We start from the raw sequence: 18,431 nt of genomic DNA, 5'->3' as shown, positions 1-18,431 counted from the left end.
ATATTTGTGAGGGTTTTCCCAGGGTTGAACGGGTTGAACAAGTCCCAACTTCAAAAAAATTAACATGAAGATAAAGACAAAAAACCTCAAACCACACTCTCGTTATCACCATACATTCACATGTAAATGGAAAACTAAGCAACCATGCATGGATAGTATATGGGCAATATTCGAGGAAAGAAAGAGAGAGAAAGAGAGAGAGAGAGAAAGCATGATGTAGAGGGAGAAAGAGAGAGAACATGATGGAGAAAGGGAGAGAAAGCGCGAGGTAACTATGAAATGATATAATATCTTTCTATGCACCTGGTGCACTAGAGCATAGCCTTTTGTCTCTACAATAGAGATCGAGTTTTATAACCTATGGCCATGGGGAGATGAGGATGAGAAGAAAATAGAGACAATGTCATATTTAATAAAATAAAAAACATGATTTAAGCATGAAATGAACGATCATCTCATCTTTCCATGCTCCCGGTGCATTCGAGCATAGCCTCTTGTTTCTAAAATGGAGAATGAGTGTTATCTCCTTTGGCCATCTGGAAATGAGAAGAAAATAAAGAGAACAACAACCAAATGATATTCAAGAAAAATAAATAGCAATAATAATAAGAACATATTAATAAAGAGAAAGAACAACTACAACAACAATATAATCAAGAAAAGAAATAACATGATTTAATCATGAAATGAAAGATCGTCTCATTTTCTTATGCTTCCGATACACTCGAGCATAGCCTCTTGACTCTAAAATAGAGAGTGAGAGTCATCTCCTTTGTCCACAGGGAGATGAAGAAGAAAGGAAAATGAAGAAAGAAAGAGGTGAGATATTGATTATATACCTCTAGTGAGAATAGCTTTTGAAAAAATGAACACCTTAACTTGGAGAGCCCCTTGAGTGAAGCTCGAAGATGATGCCTCCAAGAGGACTGTGACTTGATGAAGCTTGCTCCCAAGTTTCAGAGAAATAGAAAAGGAAAAGAGAGAGAACTCAAGTGAAACTCTAAGTCTTCAAGTGAGAATACACTAGAGTTTCTCCTAAGTGCCAACTCTGGCCTAAAAGGAAGAAGTGGGAAGTATTTATAGAGGATTTTGGAGCCAAAACCTAAACTTTAAATTTTTTTGAATTTCATCACTTTTTCATGTAAATTTCACATAATTTTGAATTATTTTTATTTTTAAAAAAAAAAATAGGTTTTGACTAAGTGAGATTGACCCGTAGCCCTGCAAATACCCCTTTGGGATGTGGGCAGGGCTTATACCCACCCAAAATACCAAAACCGCCCTCCAAAGGGTGGTTTTATTCATAAAAGTGGAGGGGGGGGCGCTAATGCAATGCCTGCTGCGCGCAGAGCACGTCAGTGCACGGCGAGCAGCGTGACGCTGCCACACGCAAAGCGCAGTGCGCAGGCCGCTTTGCGCGAGTGCTCGTCCAAACGAGAATGAGTGCTTGTCCAAACAAGCGCGAGTGCTCGCTCTAACGAGCATGTAGCGCTTCCTAGCGAGCACTAAAACACATTTTTTTATTTAAAATGGGTAAAAAAAAAGTGGTCAGCTTCGTTTTAAGGTTCAAAAATATGTTTTGGTACGAGGGAAAAACATAAAATAAGGGAGAGGCCTGTGGAAGCGCTCACGGCGCTTATAGCACCTGACTCTATCATTTTGAACTTGATTTTGGATTTTTAGTTTCAAATGCTCGATTTGGATCTAAATTTTGGTTTTGGATCTAATTTGGATCCAAAAATGGCGTTTTGTATTTTGATAAAAGAGTTAATAAAATCCCAATTTAGGCTTGTAACATCGAGTTGGTCATAGAAGGGTAAAATTGTCCAAATTGATCAAATTTGATCAATTGACCAAAGTCAAAGTTCATTTGTGAGTAGTTTGACTTTGTTTGTGGTAATTTAATAAATTTGAACTAAAAAAGCTATTAATTGAGCTGAATTGTACTTCGATTGAGTCTAATCAAAGTGGATTTGATTTGGTCAAGGTCTATTTTTGTCCATTAAATGGATCGTGAGACAGACCTACCTTTTGACCAAACTGAGCTCTTGTTAACTGAGCTTGGCTGAGATTGGTGTCATATTTTGGTGCACTAGGGTTGAACCTACTTGAATTAGGTGGGTTTCACTAGCCTAGTTATTGCTTTTTCGAGATTGACCCCTCTTTAAAGAGGACCTAGTTAAGGAAGAGAGAGAGGTATAAATGTCTCCCTCTTCGTAAGTTTCTAGTTATGATACCTTTCAATTTTCCTTGAAAATAATTTTTAAAGTAAATGGAAAGAAATATTTTTGAAGATGTGAGGTGCCTGACCTCTTGGGAGGCTCTTGACCACACGGGCTAGGTGGGTCCCGCAAGTGGGTCCCGAGATCAAATTCTTGGATTTAAATTAAAATTTGAATTCTGTAGTTGGATATGGATTTCAAGTGACAGTTGTAATTGGATTTGGATTTCGAGTCCTAATTTGGACATAATTTGGACTCATAATCCTACATTGGGATTCGTGTCATAGGTTAAATTCATGGTTTGAATCTAAATTGTTTTTTAGATTCGAAATTAGCTTTGCAATTGCATTTTACACAATTCTTTTGTAAAATTTTGTCGTTGTTTCAATTTTGATGTGAAAAAAATTGGGGTGTTAATAGATGCCCCTCTTTGTTGTTAAACAAGTTGAAGAATTTGCCTAATAGCAAAGATTTATGCACTAAATTTTTGCAAATTGTTTGGAAAATCCATTTTTCAAATGATGTTGAACAATCCTCACTAGAAGAGAAATACTAGGCATAGACCTAAAATAAGAAGATTTTCCTCTATCTCGTTGGAAACTCAATAGAGGAATTAATGTTGGTTGGAATTACAATTGTGAAGGTTTTTGTATTTGATGCTTGGAGAACTTACCTCTGACACCTTCTTGACCAATGGCAAGCATTTTTTCTCTCCTATTTACTTAGTTTTTCACCTATTGGCTTTAGCATTTGCATTTTGATTTTTTTTTGAGCCACCCTTCACTCTTGGGGAAAATTCCTCACCATCCCAAAAGCTACTACGGAGTTCCATCACTTTGGTGGTTTTTTGTAGTTCGCTTTGTGCAACATCAAGTCTATCGGGCTTTCTTCTAAACCCTTGAGCGAGCATTGGGCCGGTAACTCTCAAGCCAGTTGGCTTGAGGGAACCAAGTGTAAAGCACTCCTGGGATGTACTACTCGAATTCATAAGGCTTTAAGAGACATAACATAAGAAAAATGCTAATGGATTGCTTTTTAGCTTTATAGTGTAAGCATAGGTCATATGCCCACCCGTCCCTGGAGAGCTTTGAACCAGAGAAACAACTACACTCACCCTGAGCTTATCGCTCAACTCATTTTATTTGATAGTTTTTTCTAGCATCTTGCCAAGGTCTTTTGGGTCTCAAGGGCTTTTTGTTATGGCATCTCATGCTAAACCTTTACAACTTCTCTATTGTCGGGAACCTTAGTCTTGATTCTTGAACCTCTTGCATGGACCAAGATCCAAGATCCATCCCTTTCCCCATTTAAAGGGATGTGGGCCTCATTTTGTAAACAGAGTTGATGATGAAATGATATTCTAAGTTGTTTTCTTAGTATTTCCTGTTGAGTTTTGGTTATTTTTCTTAATCCAGAATTAGTTTTAATAGGTTCAGAGCTTAGTCGTTACAAACCTGCAGGATAAGGAACTGAAAATCCTAAGCGATTTACAAAAGAATGCTACAGAACTAGGAAACAGGAATAGATGCATCTCTAGCTGAAAGACCTAGACCTAGTAACCCCGATCAATGTCCTGTCTATGATATATAGTAGAGAAGTATAATCATCTTACAACCCCTTGCTCATTATTTGTCTTGCTTTTGCATTATTTTATTATCTCTTATCCATGTCGTAAATTCCTAATATCACATATACTAGAGAAGGATACGATGAGATAAAAAGCTTGGCTTATTTCACTGTGTTGCTAATGTAGGTTTCAGTGAACTTAGCAATATGCATGAAAAGAGACATCTGAGGGCAAATCACAGCTATCTTGATGCTAGAAAATATGCAATATACAAAACTGAAATAGCATGATGTAAAAAAGACATCAAGTAAGCTTTTGGTAGTCCTTGAAAGTAAAAAAGATGCAATATAGAAAATTGAAATAGCATGATATAGAAAAAAACATCAAGTAAGCTTTTGGCAGTGCTTGAAAGTAACAGTGCTCGTGATAAAGTATATCCAAGATTCGCCACACTGAAGGGTATGACAAAGAATTTATCCTTTTAGAGATGCTGGTGCAGAAGCAGATAATATATACAGACAATATCACATCAATTGCAACCTAACAACGGATAAAACAATATTATACACCATACTAAAATGCATAAAATTAATTAGAAAGTACCCGTTGTTTTTTCTTGAATTCCTCCCAAGTTATTGTATGAGAAGTATTAAGGCTTGCCAGGCGAGCAGCATGCCACTCTGGTGAATGAAATGAACCATCCATCTGCGACTGTCCTCATTAGCAAAATTCCAAAGAAACAGACCAACAAAAAATGTAACAGAACAGGATAAAGAAAAGATAGACAGCAAATAGGCAAATTAGAGGAAAAAATACACGATCTAAAACTTTCTACACAAAAGACAAAAATAGCTGAGAATTTACAATGGAATGACTGGATAGGACTATCAGTGTTAGTAGCCATGGTTTGTTTATATCAGTGTCTATTGGCCCTTATAGAAAAGTTGAATGTTTCTGCATGAACCTCGATTGTTATTACTTGTTGAACAGCCAAACGCTTGGCTTAGCATGGATATACAAGGTGAAGTCATAGCAATAACCACTTGCAGAAGGTGAGGATCAATCCTAACTGAGGTCAGCTGTTAGAAATTTTACATGCAATTAAGTTTCAGAAAGCTATAACTACTCAGCAATTTAAATCAATTAGAACTAAAGGGCTCTTGTTAAGAAGGGTTAATCATATATCACAAGCTTGAAAATGAATGTAAGGCACCTTGAGACACGATCTGAAAAAAGGGAACTCATAACAGATCAAAATGATATTAGGTTGAAAGGAGATCATAGGTACAGGCTCAGATGACCTTGAGTCCAGCCATGCTCGAGTATTGAATGACTCCAAATGTTTTAAGGCCCGTATGGAAAGCAGGTGGCACAAAGGCACAAGTTTTCTCATCATTTTAAATACAAAGCCACCATGGCTGATCCGACCCAGTATTACCAGCGATGCAGGGCAATTCCAAGAAGTTTCCTAGGTGTTTTGCCTAACACATGCAATTGGTTTAGGATCTCAATCTTGTTTCAGTCAGATTATAAGCTCTCTCAATGAAGGATCATACGAGCTAGTGTTTAAGGTTAAGGGTCTGCAAAGACCCTCAGCGAGTAACAAGTAAAGGAAAGATCATGAAGACTATGTGTTTAAGCTATAAAAATTTGCATGGGCCTTGACTGCAGAGGGTTGAAAGAGAATGTACGCATTGCATCATGACATACTATCGGCCTATAAGCAACCAAAAGAATATATTTTCTAATAACATTAAGGAAAAGAACAAAATGAAGAAGGCTAAGCATGGTAATGTTCAAAAATAAGGAACTTTCACGAGCATCCACAAATAGGATGTCAAAGGTAAGGAACTCGCCAGAGATGATGACCAAAATTGTTCTTTACTTGTATGTCTTAGTAATTGTATATAAGTCATTTATTTCTACATGTCACAATCAACGAATCAATATGACAACAGCGGGCTTATGGCAAGTGCATATCTTCTTCAATTGGGCCTACTTTTTTGTCCACTGGAACGATTATGGCCAAAAATATACTCTGTTTATGGTGTTAATTTTGAACTTTATAGGTTGAAGAAGTGCCTTAATAATTTAGTTTGTAAACTGCCTGCACTTCTGATCCATGGTTATTTGGTTGTTTTTTTTAACTAAATACAAAATTCAAAAGCATGGTATGCTACACTAGTACAGCTTCCCTAGCATCATATATCGTAATACCACACTGGGTATGGCCTCGTGGATCTAAGAATATGCTGCCATGGAACCTTAAAAAGTGTTTAACTTTCTCCCACTGCAAACTTAAAAGTAAACATTCTACAAAATCGATGAGCTTGAGCCCTTAACCTACCATTTGGATCATAACTAACTACGCACCCTAGAGACCAGCATGCACGATCATCTGTCTCTCCAGGAAATCAATCATCAGTCTGCCGAACGTAGTCCATTTCACCTGCAGGGTGATCTCTCACCTTTTTTTACTTTATCAACATCCATTAAAATTATACTGTATCTATCCCACCAAGTACTTCCAATCGGAAAGCATCGTCCTTATAGGAGATCCTACAAACAAATTGGAAGGATCCACACGCATGGAAACAAATAGTGTAGTAATTGTTCACCTTCAATTCTTGCTGCAACGGCTCCATCTAGAGACTATCCAAGAAAGGAATCTTCAACACATTATCTTAAATGATGACAATGGACCAACTAAATGGTGAATGTGGTCAGGTTGCGTTCTCGCAGTTGCCCACAATCTCTAGCACTTGGTTTTCCAATTCCAACTATCCCACGATATAAACGCCATAAACGAGCTCGGTGGTTCAGCCCAAAATAACATAAATACCACGACGTTCGATCGATTTAACATGGATAATTAAACAAACCGACGTCTCAGAAAGGTAGAGAGAGTTGAGGTATGAAAAGGGACGAACCATTCCGTCTTCGATGTTTTCGGGCGCTCCCGAGGTCGAACTCATCCTCGCTCTCTGCATCGCCTTGTACGCTTGATTCTTCCCCATCTCTACACACAGAGATAGAGAGAGAGAGACTGCTGCGAGGACACCACCTAAAAGGAACGACCCTCGGACGCAAACACAGAAGAGGGGAAACAAGGGAACGGAGGCACTCCTGCTGGGTTTCACGACGGTCGATCAGCAGAAGACACGCCACACGCGTGGCCGCGATCGGAAGAGGCGCCCCATTATTATCATATTTACAGAAATCCTCACAACATTTGAGGTATTTCAATCGATGGCATGCTTCTGGCATGCTTCATACTTCAGATTCGAAGATATACCATTTATTCTTGATTAATTAGTAGCACCAAAAACATGCTTTGACCACTCTCAAAGCTCAAAAAAAAAGGATAACTTATATATATATATATATATATATATATATGCAGTTGTTCAATTTAGAATCACTTTCTTTATTAAAAAATAAGAAAATCAATCAATTTTTATCTATTTATAGGTCGACTCTACACGTGGCATATGTATCGGCCGCGTTTGGGGATGCCGACAGGTCGGACTTATGCTAGATATTCAATTGAATTATTTCATTGAAGTAAAATATAAAACAAATTAACATCCCATTTGGCATCAAAATGGCACCCGAGAAAAAAAATGATATCTGATTGGGTTTAGATTGGATTCTGTATTAAATAATAATCTATTGAGGTTCAGGTTCAAATTCGAAGCTAGTCTTAAAATAAATAATTTACATTCAATAACTATTCATTTTGAAGTCAGTTTTTTATATTCAGATTTGGCTATGCATCTAAAAAATCAAATCCAGATTTAGCTCTAAACCTAAAAGTCACATTTAGATCAAATTCAGATTTTGATATATGAGACATCAGTTTCTTCATTTGCATTTAAAACTGAATTTGAAATTTAATATGTAAACATATAATATAATAAATTGGGTCATTGATCGATTGCTCGCATTTCGGGACCTTTTTTTTCATCTCGGAGAGAGGTGCAACCTATTCGGCCCCATTAACTGTCTGAATGATCTAAATAAGTGACATAGAAACCACCAAATGAGAATAAAAAAACAAGCAACTACTATTTCTTACGGGCTGCACTGATTGAGTGTTTTTTCTTGAACTTTGTTAGTGTAATGGCATGTCCATGGGTTGATAAAATTTGATTACTCCCCTCTTACTTGATCTATTAATTAGTAGGGTAAAAAGGAACGGATCTGAATGAACCCTGATATGGATTTGTACTCATTTAAGTGAGCAAATCCATATATGAATATGAAGCCAGATAAAAAAATCGGTTCATTTATACTTAAATCAAGTTCATATCCTACCTTGTTGATTACAAAATCAGTTTCAATATTTCAAGTCCAGATCAGAATCTAAATGATATTAAGAAAGATTTGATTGAGTAGAACCTGGTAAATGGTAGATGGATCCAAACCAGTGTTAGAATTATCTTAATCAGATGATTGTACTACTCGTGTTTCAACTTTGCTACCATTTTATTATAGTTTACATTTCTACAATCATCACCACTTTTTGAGTGAGATGGATATTTCATTTCATTGGACCTGAAATCCACCCATTGTCCTCACCTCCAGGGTTGTGTTAATTACTGGTGTCGGATCCATCTGCACCTCAACTAGAAGTGCATTGTTGCTTACCTTATTAGCACAAATATATAGCACCCAAAGAAATTGAACTAAAAACCTAATGTTTCACTAGTGTCAGCTTGACCAGCTATACTACACCTTTTGGAGTGTTATTGCCACCAATTATTATCTTTATAATTGCTGCCATTTTAGACCCACTTCAAGACCATGTCGTTTATCTCAAACCAGGGGCTGAGCGAGGATTTTTTTCATGAGAGGTGGCGAATTATACTTTCAAAATTTTAACAGGATCTGAAAAATATTTTTTCAAAATTTTTATATAGGACAACTGAAATTCTTAAAAATTTAAGATGGGGTGCCGCATCAAGGTGAAGATGCAATCCCTCAACAAATACCAAAGCAGCCTTGGACTATAAGGCCGATGTGGTTTCAACTTTTCAAAATTGTGTACAGTAAAGTTTCAACTTTTTCAACCTTATACCATAAGACCACATAAGTCCGAAAAAAGTCTTGGATCTTGAAATTTTTTAGTGGACCCTAAAAGTACAGAAAGAAAGGTGGTTTGGCATCTATCAAACCACCACCCATAAGATCACTAAAGAATGTGCACGTTTGTTTACACTCTTTCTTCACAGAAATGGTTGGACTATGAAGGATAAACATGTTCATACTTTTATCTTCATTATGAGTACTAAGGAGCAACCGTTTCAAACATGGGCTTGCCATCTTCTTACGACAGAACAAGGAAAACAGCTTTCAGCATGAGTTGTTGCTGCAGCAGTGGTGCTTACCCCTTTGTTTTAAGAAATGGTTGATTTAAGAAGAGATGAAACATCATTGTCGATTTAACCAGACCACCTTACACGATTTTACATTTTATATTTTTTCTAATAGTTTTTTTCTTTATGATGTCGACAGCTTGCTATGACTGTTAAGATAAAAGGCAAGAAAAAAAGAGATGTGAATTCCTGGAAATTGTCATTAAAATTGAGCTTATAAGACTTCTTTTTTTTAAGAAAGTACCTTTCACATTAAAACTAAACGTAATTTTATATATACTTCGATAGTTATAATGTGTTCTTTGAATTATAAGCAGTTGTTTACAATTTCACCAATGTCAGACTCCAATTGGAATTGAGTACACGATTATCACCTCCAGCTTCAACATTTAGGCGAAATTGCAGACACGCATTACAGTTAAGAAAATTGCTTGATGCAATGACAATCACGAGGCTGTTTGAGGTCACCTTGCCCTAGGTTATTCGGCCCTGGGCAGATAGTATGAAAATTACAACTGTTCGTTCTACTTTTGGGCGCTATACTATTTCGCCCACCTGTACCAAAATATCTAAAATATGTTCAAGAAATATAAGAAAGCAACTGTTTAGTTATCATCTATTATTAAATATGGGTGTTTACATACGCCTTATATTGTTCTCTTTTAATATATAATTCTCCACTCAAATAAGAGCTGATAATTAAACTCACAATCAAGTAAATCAAGAAAGCCAGACTAATGTATAGCAAACCGAGATAAGCTGGCATAATAGATAAAAAAACTTATTTCACTAGAGATTACTCGGTTATGTCATAACAAAGTTTAGCTTCATCCCAAGGACCATTTATCTCAAATTTGTATTCCTGTATCCTGATAAGCCAGTAAGGACATACAACAGTAATGAACAATAATAGGGCTAGAAATAGAGCAAACAAGGAATGGTGAAGGGGAAAAAGAATGGCCAAAGTTGCACAGGTCAAGAGGAGAGAAAAACACAAGTGCACTTTGGTGGAGTACTTCTTGATGCAGTACATCACAAGTGGAGAAAAAAGAAAGATCTGTAAAGAAAAAAGCATGATGGAGAACACATGGTGCCTTGAAGGAAGGCGGGAAGCAATAAGAACAGACGCCACAATGGACGCATTCAGGGAGATATTGCTGGTTAGTGTTGGATTCTTCAAGGCCCCAGGTGGTCTGATGGTTGAGCCAGCATAATCATGCAAAAAAAGATGAATAACAAGCAGGAAAACTGTTAGTGCCCAAATGGAGTCTGAACTGATGGATCTTGTGAGGGTGCAATAAAGTGGGGCTAGTACATACAAGCCACTAATGAAGTAAGCAATGTTAAGGAGGTAATGAAGAAGAAGGGAAATAGAAAGTTTTGTTTCCGTTAAGACAAGCACCAGGAAGCCCATCCCAAGGAGAACAGCATTAACCAGGTGGAGTGTCCTTCCATCTATTCTGGCCGACAATGTGTATGTCCACACACAGACCACGAGAACTACAACACAAAGATACTGAGTGATGGAAACTGAGTCCAGCATCACTTTAAGCAAGTCTCTCTTTACAACATTGGCATTCATAACCATATCTTCAAGAAAGGACTCGTCTGTATAATTGTCCGCATACCCAGGTTGCATGCCACCATATGCCACTTTCTTCCATTTGGCTCGAGCTTGTGTATTCAAAGTTTTGTTCTCCATCAATTAAGCTACCAACAATAGTTAAAGCAACCAAGGCTACACTGGATAGATACACTTTGGGCCAAGAAGTAACCCTGAAGACTGCATCTAGGTCTTATGAGTAGCAGCACACCACCAAGATGCCGGTTCTATAACGTAAAAATTGGCAGCCCCCATATAGTCCTTATCCACATGGCCTGCCATAAATGAACATTAGGGATCAAAATTAATAAAAAGAAGTGCACACACACACTCTCGCAGTCTGTAAGACTTAAAAGTAATCTTCAAGTAAACCTTAGTTTCTCCATGCACACATACCATAAACCATAAAAGACTACCATTTCCCAACCTAGTCGTACAAGTAAATATAACATCCAATAATTTGCTTATAGATGCAAGTGTGCTCATAGGCAGAGACTGATATAAGAAAAGGACAAGAGGTGCATATCTAATTTGCAAAGAACATAATATTTAACAATACTACAGGCACTGGGAACTTCTCTCAGAAAAAGCGTTGACTTAGAAAATCAATTTCCCAAATGACAAGAGTTGCTGAGATTATGTTGATCTATGGCTTATTTAACGTTAAGCATGGGAGAGGCACAATGACACTTTGGGTAAGGAAAAAAAGGATTGCGTCAACAAAAGTATGCAGATATACATGACTTCATAGAACATATTCGCAGTTAAACCAATCTCCATCACATAGAAAGAAGGTCAGCAATCTCGTCTAACAAAGAGAAACGATATAGCTCATGTAAGTCAGACAATGCTTTCTAGGCAAATGCATTTCCATCAACAAAAACTGCTCAGAGCCCAGTGCATTTCATCATCCAATCCCATGAGTCATGGTCTCAAGATTCACAAACAACATAAACACAGAGGCCACACAGGCATAAAGATAGAGTGATAGAGAGAAGAAACTGACAAAGGGTGTAAAGGAACTTTAGAAAAAAAAAAAAGACAAAAACCACATATCTAAAAGCGAAGATTACTTGATCTAGTAGGTCCTCAGTGAGACTGCTTATAATTTTCATCAATGATAAATCAGGTCTCAAAGATTACATGCCATCATCGAACCTTAAAATAATTGTGAAACGAAAAGAAGGAATAAAAGTATAAAACACAAATAAAATTAAGAAAAAGATAAGAGAGGTAGTTCATGATAGAAAAATAATTTCAGTTGAATGTCGCAGTACGTTATTCACTATACCTTTGGCAAAGAAGGCAGAGTGACTCAACAAATACCTGCCATTGGATATCAGCCCTTTCACCCAAAGCATGGGATGGGTTACTCTAAAACCATCAAAATGTGGCACAAGAGACCCATTAAAGGGCTTATAAAAGAGAGAGAGAGAGAGAGAGAGAGAGAAGAAGATGAGAGCGAGAGAAAGAGAGACAGAGGCCACAGCCAAAAAACCAACAAAAAATAGCCCAAAGACCAGTGCATCAACTCAACCCCAAACTCAATAGCTATCGACAACATAAAATCAAATGAGGAATTGAAAAGAATGAAGCCAATGTACACAAGATTCACCTGACGGACAATAAAATATCTTAAAAATCTTCCAACCATATATCTTTTAGGAGATAAGTGCCAGTTCTAATTTGTCCTCAGAAAAATGCTTGGGATGTTCATAAAATAAAAATCAGGCCACAAAGATTACTTGCCATCAGCAGACCCTCAACACCCTCCAACCACCCAAAAAAACACACATTAGGAAGAAATTTCTTTTGCATTGTATGCAGTAAATTATTCACTATACCCATGACAAACAAAGCAGAGTGACTCCACAATATCCGACATCTGGAGCTGAATAAACCCAGTGGCATAATTCATGCATAGTTTGAAAGGAAAAAGAACTTCCACAATCACAAGCTTAAGCATCAAACATGCAAAGTACAAAATTACACTGCATAAGAGGAATTTTGACTAGCTCATAACAGCAATATCATAAGCTGTAAGAACAGATTCGTCCACATCTACATGGACCTGGTTAAGATGGATCTTTTTGCAACCCTAACCACCAATCTAGGGTCTGTAAGAACAGAGACACAGCAACGGGTTAAAGAATGGTTTTTTTTTACCAAAAAGTGCAATTTGGGCAAGTTAATGATGGCTGAACTTTAAAAAACAAAGTACGAAATTGGATTTCAAGCCTGCTAGCAGAAGCTTACTTGCATTCGGTTTAGCCAGAAAAATGCAAATTCCAGGTTTTAAGTTGCGAACCAAGTATTGGATATCGAAGCATTCAAAGAGAGAAAAAATAAAATAAAAACCATCGCTTCTGTTAGCGCCTTCATGCAAAATGATGCATAATATCCGATGTCTGTAAGCCAATCATTCAAAACAGAAAAACAGTAACCAATCAAATTCAAAAGCAATCAGAAGATGGCCTCATTCCGCCACTCGAAAGTTCCCCTCGCCCTGCTCACTGTGCGCATTTTCGTTCCACCACACGCCAACGCACAAAAATGCCCTCGCCTGCCCTGTGGGCATTTTCGTTTCACCAAACTACCGTCACATTCAAACGCATGGAACGGAAAGGATTCGGCCATCATTCCGCTTCTCTATCCCAAATCATAAGCTTCTCTGGTAATCTTCTTCCCCCCTTTTCCTTTACCCCCTCCCTGCGTCTTACCTCATTGTTTATATATATATATATATATATATATATATATATATATATATATATAGAGAGAGAGAGAGAGAGAGAGAGACCAGTACCTAGAGGTAACGCTGCTGCAGTTGAGAAAGACAACGCTGCTGCTGTGATGCGGTTCCGCCACCGACAGATGCGGATGAACAGGGTCAAAGGAAGCTTTCAAAACGATGAAGCCCTCACGGTGAAGAGGGCTGCGTGAGGCGAGGTGAAGAAGAGCGTGCCCTAACGGGCCTTAAAAAATTTCCGGACGTATATTTCCGCCTCTCCATCTGAAAATATTTTTACCGAAAAATATTTCCGGAATCGACCTCAATGGTCGAAATTTTTTTCCGTTACCCAGGAAAAGTTTTAAAAATTTAAAATATTTTTTTTGATGAATAATAGATTTCCAGCGTAACAAACGCCCCAAGTCAAGTTTAAAAAAAAAAAAGACAAAGTTGTCACTGGCACACGCTCGAACAAAAGAAAACATCAGTATCTTCAAAAGCATTCTTCAATTTTCCTTGACGCAGCACTCAAGCCTAAGCGGTACTTTCCCATAGTGGCACTTCGGAATAGAACAGATTAAGAATCAAGCATAGACTACAAATTCGATAATAAAACAACAAAGCAAAAACAAATAGAAACTATAAAAATTGTAGAAACACGTGCACAAAGAAAGAGAATACGAGGAATACGATGTAACATGGAAAAACCCTCAACAAGAGGAAAAAAACCACGGATGAGGAGGAGCTGGTTGCCCACTAGCCGCCAGACTCTCTCTGTCTTAAGATTTCATTGACCATAAGGATTAGGGTTACACGACTTAAGTAATGCCCAACAAGAGCTACAAGATGGATCAGGTATGGATTCGGACCCGGTCCCGAGACCCGTCTAACATACTTCAACACTCTCCCTCAAGTTGGGCATACATATCAAACATGCCCAACTTGGATACATTTCTCTCGAATGAAGTTGAAGATAGAGCTTTCGTCAGAACATCAGCTGTTTGGTCTTCAAATCTCATGTAAGGAAGTACAAGTTCATTAGCATCAATTCTCTCTCGAATGAAATGTCGGTCAATCTCAACATGCTTTGTTCTGTCATGAAGCACAAGGTTGTTGGCCAAGTTAATTGCAGACTTGTTATCGCAATACATCTTCATTGGTTCTTCAACCTTTATACCAATATCCGTCAACAATACTTTTAGCCACAAAAGCTCTGAAACTCCCATAGCCACTGCTTTGTATTCTGCTTCAGCACTGGAACGAAAACACACATCTTGCCTTTTACTTCTCCACACTATGAGATTCCCTCCCAAATAGATACAATAGCCAGAGGTGGACCTCCTAGTGTCAATACAGCTTGCCCAGTCTGCATCTGAATAACCTTCAATCCCAAGAGTGTCTTGCTTGACATACAAAAGACCTTTGTCGGGATTTCTCTTCAAGTAGCACAAGATCCTGTCAACAACCTTCAAGTGGGCATCCGTGGGAGCATGCATGAACTGACTCATCACATTCACAGCAAAGGTAATATCAGGTCTAGTGAGAGTAAGATAAATCAACTTCCCTACAAGACATTGACATCTTCTTTTGGCCTCTTCACAGAGAGGCTCCCCATCTCTAAGACTTAGCTTATGGTCAGCATCTAGAGGAGTAGAAGCTGGTCTACGCCCTAATTTCCTGGTCTCCTTTAACAAATCTAGGGTGTACTTCCGTTGATTTAGCATGAGGCTAGTCCCAGACCTAGCAATTTCAATGCCAAGAAAATATTTCAACTTACCAAGGTGCTTGAGATCAAACTCGATCGCCAACAGTTTCTTTAACTTAATTATTTCATCTTCATCATCACCTGTGACAATCATATCATCAACATATACCAACAAAATTGTAACCTTTTGTTCATTTCTCTTCACAAAGAGTGTATGATCTCCATTCCCTTGATGGTATCTACATTGTCTCATAACAAGTCTAAGTCATTCAAACCATGCTCGAGGAGATTGCTTGAGCCCATATAAAGCTTTCCTTAACTTGCAACATTTTCCAGGTTCTTCATATCCTGGAGGCATACACATATATACTTCCTCTTCAAGGTCTCCATTGAGAATTGCGTTCTTGACATCAAGTTGGTACATCTTCCACTCCTTCATCACAGCTAAGGAGATAATGACTCTGACAGTCTTCATCTTCGCAATAGGAGCAAAGGTCTCCAAATAATCAATCTCATATTTCTGATTAAACCCCTTGGCCACAAGACGAGCTTTGTATCTTTCAACACTTCCACCTGGTTTGTACTTGATGGTGTAGACCCACTTAGATCCAACCAAGTGAGCCGCCTCAGGAATCTTTGTAACTTCCCATGTCATGTTTCTTCTCAGGGCTTCTATCTCTTCTTGCATTGCATAAGTCCACTTGGGATCACTTTGAGCATCAACAACATTCCTGGAAATCATAGCCAAAGAAAGAGAAGATACAAAACATTTGTAGTCCTTGCTCAGTCTAGAATATGAAACAAAATTACCAATAGGATGTTGAGTACATGACCTGACACCCTTTCACAGGGCGATGGGAAGCTCTTCACTTGCAATAACAGTCTGAATCTCTTCTTCAACAGGATGCTTTTGAGCACGACTTGGGTCATCCAGGGAAGGACTAACTGGATTGGGAGCAGAATTCTCACCACCTGTCATCTCCTCCTGAAGAGGATTCTCACCAAAATAGGAAGCATATTCAAGGAAAGTGACATCTTTGGTAACATAGGCACGACCAGTGGAAGGGTCCCGACACTTATACCCTTTTTGAGTGGGAGAATAACTTAGAAAATCGCCCTTAGTAGACCTTGGATCAAGCTTTTTAATGTGAGGACTATGATTATGAATAAAGCAAACAAAACCAAAGACTCTTGGTGGAAGAGAGAAAGGTTCACGACTCCCCGGTAACAGAGTGAGGCGTCTGCCCATTCAACACACGACTAGGCAAACGGTTTATAAGATACGCACTGGTCAACACAGCATCCCCCCAATACCTTTTTGGAACATGACGTTGAAAAAGAAGAGTCATATTCAATAACTGATGATTCTTTCGTTCAGCAACTCCATTTTGAGGAGGAGTATAACTACAGGAAGTCTCATGAACAATTCTCTTTTTCCGAAAGAAGTTATCAACAGACTGACACAAATACTCACGAGCATTGTCAGATCGAAAGGTCTTAACAGATGATCCATATTGAGTTTCCACATAAGCAATGAAAGTCTCTATGGCAGTAGGAACTTCACTACGGTCTTTCAACAAGTAGACAATAGTGTTACGAGAACAATCATCTATAAAGGTGATAAAATACTGAAAACCATGATAAGAAGGAATCCCTGACGGCCCCCACACATCAGAATGAATCATGGCAAATACCTCATTAGACCGATGGCTAGACAAAGGATATGAAGCCCTAACATGTTTGGCTAGGTGACAGACATCACAGGACACCATAGTCATATCTAACCTGGAACATAAATCAGGAAACAACTGTCTAAGAATTCCAAAAGGCAGATGTCCAAGGCGCTCATGCCACCGTAGAAGCAATTGAAGGGACTCCTCTATGTTCTTCGTTGCTTGACTGACTGCCGTCATGAGAGCCTGAGCAGTACGCATAGGCAAGAGATATAGCCCGTCAGAAGTCAGACAAATCTCAATCCTCTTCCCTGTCACCAAGTCCTGCATAACACAGCAATCAGCAGAAAAAATTAGTTCGCAATTCAACTCTTTCGTAATCTTGCTAACCGACAAGAGGTTCAAGGGAAGATGGGGAACATGTAGAGCATTGTGGACAAAGAACTTGTTCAAAAGTGGGAGACTCCCTTTCTCAGCCACAGAGATAGAGGAACCATCAGCAAGAGAAACACGTTCCTTTCCTGACGAAAGCTTATACCCATGAAAGACTATAGGATTGCCAGTCATGTGGTGAGTAGCGCCACTGTCGATGATCAACTCTCCCATAGGGGAATCCACCATCACGTCGATCGAACACCCAAATTTCAACTGCAGTGACAAAGGGCAGCTGTGGCAATAAGGAGCACGCAGCAACTGGCGTGAGCAGAGGTGCTGGAACTCTGTAGCAGATCCCGAAGGAGAGCAATGATGCAGGGAGTAGAGGCAGCGCTAGACGGAAAGGCAACACCAGGAAGCAGGTCGGGCGGCGGAAGACATTGCTGGTCAGGCGGAGCAGGTCGGGCGCCGATATCGACGGCGCAGAGGGCGAAGGCAGGGAGGAAGGGGGGCGACAGCGAACGGCGGCAGCAATGGAGGGCACCACTGGAGTAGGGCCGACCCAGAAGGCGATGGCGCAAAGAACGACGACAGGGAGCAGGGCGCGACATCAGGGAGCAGGTCGACGGCGCGACAGCAAGGGCGACGGCACGGCAGCAAGGGCGGTGACACCGGCGACGGTGTCAGCAGCGTCGTCGGACGATGCAGCAGAAAGGTGACGGCATCGGACACGGCGGCGGCGGTGGTGACGGCAGCGGTGACGGCGGCAGCGGCGAAAACAACGACGGTGACAGCAGCGGCGGCGGGTGAAGAAAACTCCACGATCACCAAAAAAGTCCCAATCTTGTGGGCTCTGATACCATGTAGAAACACGTGCACAGAGAAAGAGAATACGAAGAACACGATGTAACGTGGAAAAACCCTCAACAAGAGGAAAAAAACCACGGATGATGAGGAGCTGGTTGCCCACTAGCCGCCAGACTCTCTCTCTCTTAAGATTTCATTGACCATAAGGATTAGGGTTACACAACTTAAGTAATGCCCAACAAGGGCTACAAGATGGATCGGGTATGGATTCGGACCCGGTCCCGAGACCCGTCTAACATACTTCAACAAAAACAAATACATACAAAGTTGGAGACTTCCTTTCTTTGAATGAAGAAATTTTACATCCTCT

General features: G+C 39.3%; 2 protein-coding genes and 3 non-coding genes across 5 annotated transcripts; all 5 read right to left on the bottom strand.

Moving 5' to 3' along the window:
- Window positions 1–269: 269 nt before the first annotated feature.
- On the bottom strand, window positions 270–6,963 carry LOC116247069 (uncharacterized). The gene is made up of 3 exons (XM_031619021.2): window positions 6,720–6,963; window positions 4,393–4,494; window positions 270–536 (listed from the first exon to the last, which is right to left on the bottom strand). The coding sequence occupies exons 1-3, from the start codon at window positions 6,804–6,806 to the stop codon at window positions 501–503; spliced, it is 225 nt and encodes a 74-aa protein (XP_031474881.1). The 5' UTR covers window positions 6,807–6,963; the 3' UTR covers window positions 270–500.
- A 2,976-nt stretch (window positions 6,964–9,939) lies between these two features.
- On the bottom strand, window positions 9,940–13,754 carry LOC116246822 (phosphatidylinositol N-acetylglucosaminyltransferase subunit C-like). Its single transcript, XM_031618701.2, has 2 exons — window positions 13,577–13,754; window positions 9,940–11,045 (listed from the first exon to the last, which is right to left on the bottom strand). The coding sequence occupies exon 2, from the start codon at window positions 10,867–10,869 to the stop codon at window positions 9,964–9,966; it is 906 nt and encodes a 301-aa protein (XP_031474561.1). The 5' UTR covers window positions 10,870–11,045; window positions 13,577–13,754; the 3' UTR covers window positions 9,940–9,963.
- LOC116249376 (small nucleolar RNA snoR118) lies at window positions 11,608–11,685 on the bottom strand. Its single transcript, XR_004171146.1, has one exon. It is a non-coding gene; the product is annotated as a small nucleolar RNA snoR118 (small nucleolar RNA).
- On the bottom strand, window positions 11,856–11,927 carry LOC116249428 (small nucleolar RNA R66). The gene has a single exon (XR_004171193.1). It is a non-coding gene; the product is annotated as a small nucleolar RNA R66 (small nucleolar RNA).
- On the bottom strand, window positions 12,459–12,529 carry LOC116249354 (small nucleolar RNA R66). Its single transcript, XR_004171126.1, has one exon. It is a non-coding gene; the product is annotated as a small nucleolar RNA R66 (small nucleolar RNA).
- Window positions 13,755–18,431: the final 4,677 nt, after the last annotated feature.

Source organism: Nymphaea colorata, chromosome 2 (assembly GCF_008831285.2).
Source record: "Nymphaea colorata isolate Beijing-Zhang1983 chromosome 2, ASM883128v2, whole genome shotgun sequence".
NCBI classification, from domain to species: domain Eukaryota; kingdom Viridiplantae; phylum Streptophyta; class Magnoliopsida; order Nymphaeales; family Nymphaeaceae; genus Nymphaea; species Nymphaea colorata.
Note: the sequence above shows the minus strand (reverse complement) of the source record. Positions and strands in the feature narration are given on the sequence as shown.